The sequence below is a fragment of the Macaca nemestrina genome, chromosome 20, assembly GCF_043159975.1.
Source record: "Macaca nemestrina isolate mMacNem1 chromosome 20, mMacNem.hap1, whole genome shotgun sequence".
NCBI lineage: Eukaryota > Metazoa > Chordata > Mammalia > Primates > Cercopithecidae > Macaca > Macaca nemestrina.
The window spans coordinates 52,597,683-52,601,596 of record NC_092144.1 but is presented as its reverse complement, the minus strand read 5'-3'; the positions used below and the strand labels follow the sequence as shown (position 1 = coordinate 52,601,596).

Sequence of the window (3,914 nt, the reverse complement as noted above, 5' to 3'; positions counted from 1 at the left end):
GCACAGTTTTAATTTACAATATACCAAAATGGAAGAGAAATGGAAGAAAATTCTGAAACGATTAGTTTTGAAACTTGTACCCAGGAAAAAATTTAGGATTCAGTCCAAATTGTAGGTAAATAACAAAATTCAAAAAAAAAAAAAAAATGAACACATCTAAAATTTTTTTTTTGAGTTAAATACAGGTTGTTTTTTTTTTTAATCTGTAATTGATGTACATTTGATTTTAAGAAGACACTTTACATCAGGTCACCACAAAGCAGATTTACATACAACCATCAATTGCAGAAAAACAAAGTTTCTTTTTGATCCAAACACAAAAAGCTTTGTGTTTTATTTTTTTATGATCTCTTCCTTGACCATAAAAAAAAAAAAAGTAAAAAATGCAGTACTTTTTGAAGGTGAAGCTAGTAAGTTTACAGAAGTGCAAAATACCAAAACACTTTAAGCAAAAACTTTTTTTTTTTTAAGAAAAAGGTATGACTTCTCGTTTTCTGTTCTTGGCATAAATTTTAATTCTTTCCAGTGGAACCAAAACCGCCTGAACCCCTTTCGGTGTCATCCAAAGCTTGAACTTCTTCTATTTCTGGATAAAAAATCCGTTCGCAAATGAGTTGGGCAATTCGATCACCCTTTTTGACTTCAAACTTTTCTTTGCCAAAATTAAACAGTACAACACCAATATTTCCTCTATAATCTTCATCTATGACACCAGCTCCTACATCAATAAAGTGTTTTGCAGCCAAGCCTGACCTTGGAGCTACTCTTCCATAATACCCAGAAGGGAGCGCTATCTGAATGTCCGTTTTCACAAGAGCTTTCTCCATAGGTGGTATTGTATAATCATAGGCACTGTACAGGTCGTAGCCCGCGGCCCGCGCGGAGCCCCGGGTGGGGGCAGTGGCGTGCTTGGAATGCCTGGCAAAGCGGAGCTGCATGCCGCCCTCCTCTGCAGGCCGAGGCCGCTTACTGAGTGAAATGGCGGGTGTCTCTTCAGAGCAGGGCATGGGAAAGCCAGAAGGCCAGCGAGGAGAGCGCCCGAGGAACAAGAGAGCGCACGAAGAGTTCGAACACACCTAAAATTTAATAACTGTTGTGCTGTTGTTTTCTTCTGCAAAACAGTTTTCCCCTCCTGTTTCCCATTTTTATGAAATGGAAATCATATGGGACCAACGTAATTGCAAAATAAGCTTTAGTCTTATACCTGAATTCTTTACACAAAGTGCAGCAAGAGTGTAGATTCAAGGCCTCTATGAATACATATATGTTGTGTGTATATATATATATGTATAAATATAAGAATATACACATATTCTATCATGTAGAATGGCACTAAAGTATATTAATGGCAGCAAATCTGTACAAGTCTGCAGCAGCCTCAATTCTTGCTTCTTCAGAAGAAAGAACTCAACTAAGGGTCATAAGGCAGAAGAAGAGACTGGGGCCAGTTTTACAACAAGAGTGAAAGTTTATTTAAAATCTTTAGAGCAGAAATTAAAGAAAGTAAAGTACACTTAAAACAGGGCCAAACAGGTGATGAGATTTCAGGTGTGTGGTTTGACCTGTGACTTAGGTGTTTGTATGATGGAATAATTCTGGGGTCTGCATCTCTTCTCCCCTGATTCTTCCCTTAAAGTGGGCTGTCTGCATGTGCAGTGGCCCACGAGCACTTAGGAAGGGAGCCTGTGTAGTGTGTTTCCTGGAGTACAGTTGGAAAACAGAGACCAAAATAAAAGCTGTGTATGTAAATAAAATTGGTCTCCTAATAAAATCCTCTTATAAATTTCTATCATTTTTATGTTACCTTGGCATCTATTTTTAATCTCCTTGAACACACCCAAAATCCTTCTCTCTCTTTCTCTCTCTTCTTTGAGATGTAAATTTACTACCTACTTTCTCTAAAACTCGGCAAGTGCTTCCTCAGATAAATTGTAACTTTTTCTATTTACAAAACCACAATTCAAATCCAACAGCTTTTTTTAAAGTGAGTTTTATGGGTTTCATGCATAAAGTTTTAAACTCAAAAATCTAAAGTATTTCTGTCATCCCTCTATCTTTATGTGCACATGTATATGTTCTATGTTGTATCACATATATGAATATGTCCATACCTGTGTTTATATACTGTTTAGACATGGTATCAAATAAATATAAAAATAAATGCATACTAATCAATTAAGTAAATAACACAAATGCTTTTCAACCAATGTGATTTTAGTAATCTTCAATAATGGAAGAACACCTCAAATGAGCATGCATACCTATCTGCAGCCTCCTTATAAAAATTATCAGTCATGAATTTTATATCCAGCAAAACTAAAGTTCATAAAGGAAAGATAACAGACTTTTTCAGACAAACAAATGCTGAGACAATTTGCCACTACCAAGCCAGCACTACAATAACTGCTCAAAGGAGCTCCAAATCTTGAAACAAATCCTGGAAACACATCAACGCATAACCTATAAAACAAAAATACAATAAATAAATGAATAAAACCAAGGTATCCAGGCAACAAATAGCAGGATGAATGGAACAGTACCTCACATCTCAATACTAACATTGAATGTAAGTGGTCTAAATGCTCCACTTAAAAGATATACAATTTCAGAATTGATAATAATTCACCAAGCAAGTGTCTACTGCCCTCAAGAGATTCCCCTAACCATAAAGGGTCATATAAACTTAAGGTAAAAGGATAGAAAAAGATACCCCATGGAAATGGCGACAAAAGTGAGCAGGAGTAACTATTCTTATATCAGAAAAAACTAACAGCAGTTAAAAAAGACAAAGAGCGACATTATATAATAATAACCGGACTTGTCCCACAGGAAAATATCACAATCCTAAATATATATGTACCTAACACTGGAATTCCCAAATTTATGTAACTATTACTACTAGACCTAAGAAATGAGATAGACAGTAACACAATAATAGTGAGTCACTTCAGTACTCCACTGACAGAACAAGACAGGTCATCAAGACAGAAAGTCAAGAAACAAACAGTGGATTTAAACTATGCCCTAGAGCAAAGAGACTTAAGATATATTTAAAAATATTCGACCCAACAACCCAGAATATACATTCTATTCACCAGTACATGGAACTTTCTTCAAGATAGGCCATATGAAGGCCACAAAACAAGTCTCAATAAATTTAAGAAAACTGAAATTCTATGAAGTACTCTCTCAGACAACAGTAGAATAAAACTGAAAATCAACTCCAAAAGGAACCTTCAAAACCATGCAAACACATGCATATTAAATAACTTGATCCTGAATGATCATTGGGCCAAATATGAAACCAATATGGAAATTTGAAAATTCTTTGAACTGAACAATAATGACTCATCCTATCAAAACATCTGGAAATCTGCAGAGTGTGCTAAAAGTTCATAGCTTTAAATGCCTACATCAAAAAGACTGAAAGAGCCCAAATAGATAATCTAAGGTTACATTTCTAGAAATTCAAGAAACAAGAACACACCAAACCCAAACCCAGCAGAAGAAAGAAAATAACCAAGATCAGAGCAGAACTAAATGAAGTTGAAACAAAATAATACAAAATATAAATAAAATATAAAGTTGGCTTTTTGGAAAAATAAATAAAATTGATAGACCATTGGCAAGACTAACCAAGAAAAGAAGAGAGAAGAGTCAAATAAGCTCATTTAGAAATGAAATGGGAGCTATTACCACCAACGCCACAGAAATACAAAAGATCATTCAAAGGTAGTATGAACACATTTATGTGCATAAACTAGAAAACCTAGAGGGGATGAATAAATTCCTGGAAATATAAAACCCTCCTAGATTAAATCAGAAAGAATTCAAAACCCTGAACAGACCAACAAAAAGCGGCAAGATTGAAAAGATAATTTAAAAATTAACAACAAAACAAATTCCAGGACCAG

General features: G+C 35.0%; 1 protein-coding gene across 1 annotated transcript; it reads right to left on the bottom strand.

Moving 5' to 3' along the window:
• Positions 1–216: 216 nt before the first annotated feature.
• LOC139360288 (deoxyuridine 5'-triphosphate nucleotidohydrolase, mitochondrial-like) lies at positions 217–2,211 on the bottom strand. Its single transcript, XM_071086938.1, has one exon. The coding sequence runs from the start codon at positions 1,005–1,007 to the stop codon at positions 513–515; it is 495 nt and encodes a 164-aa protein (XP_070943039.1). The 5' UTR covers positions 1,008–2,211; the 3' UTR covers positions 217–512.
• Positions 2,212–3,914: the final 1,703 nt, after the last annotated feature.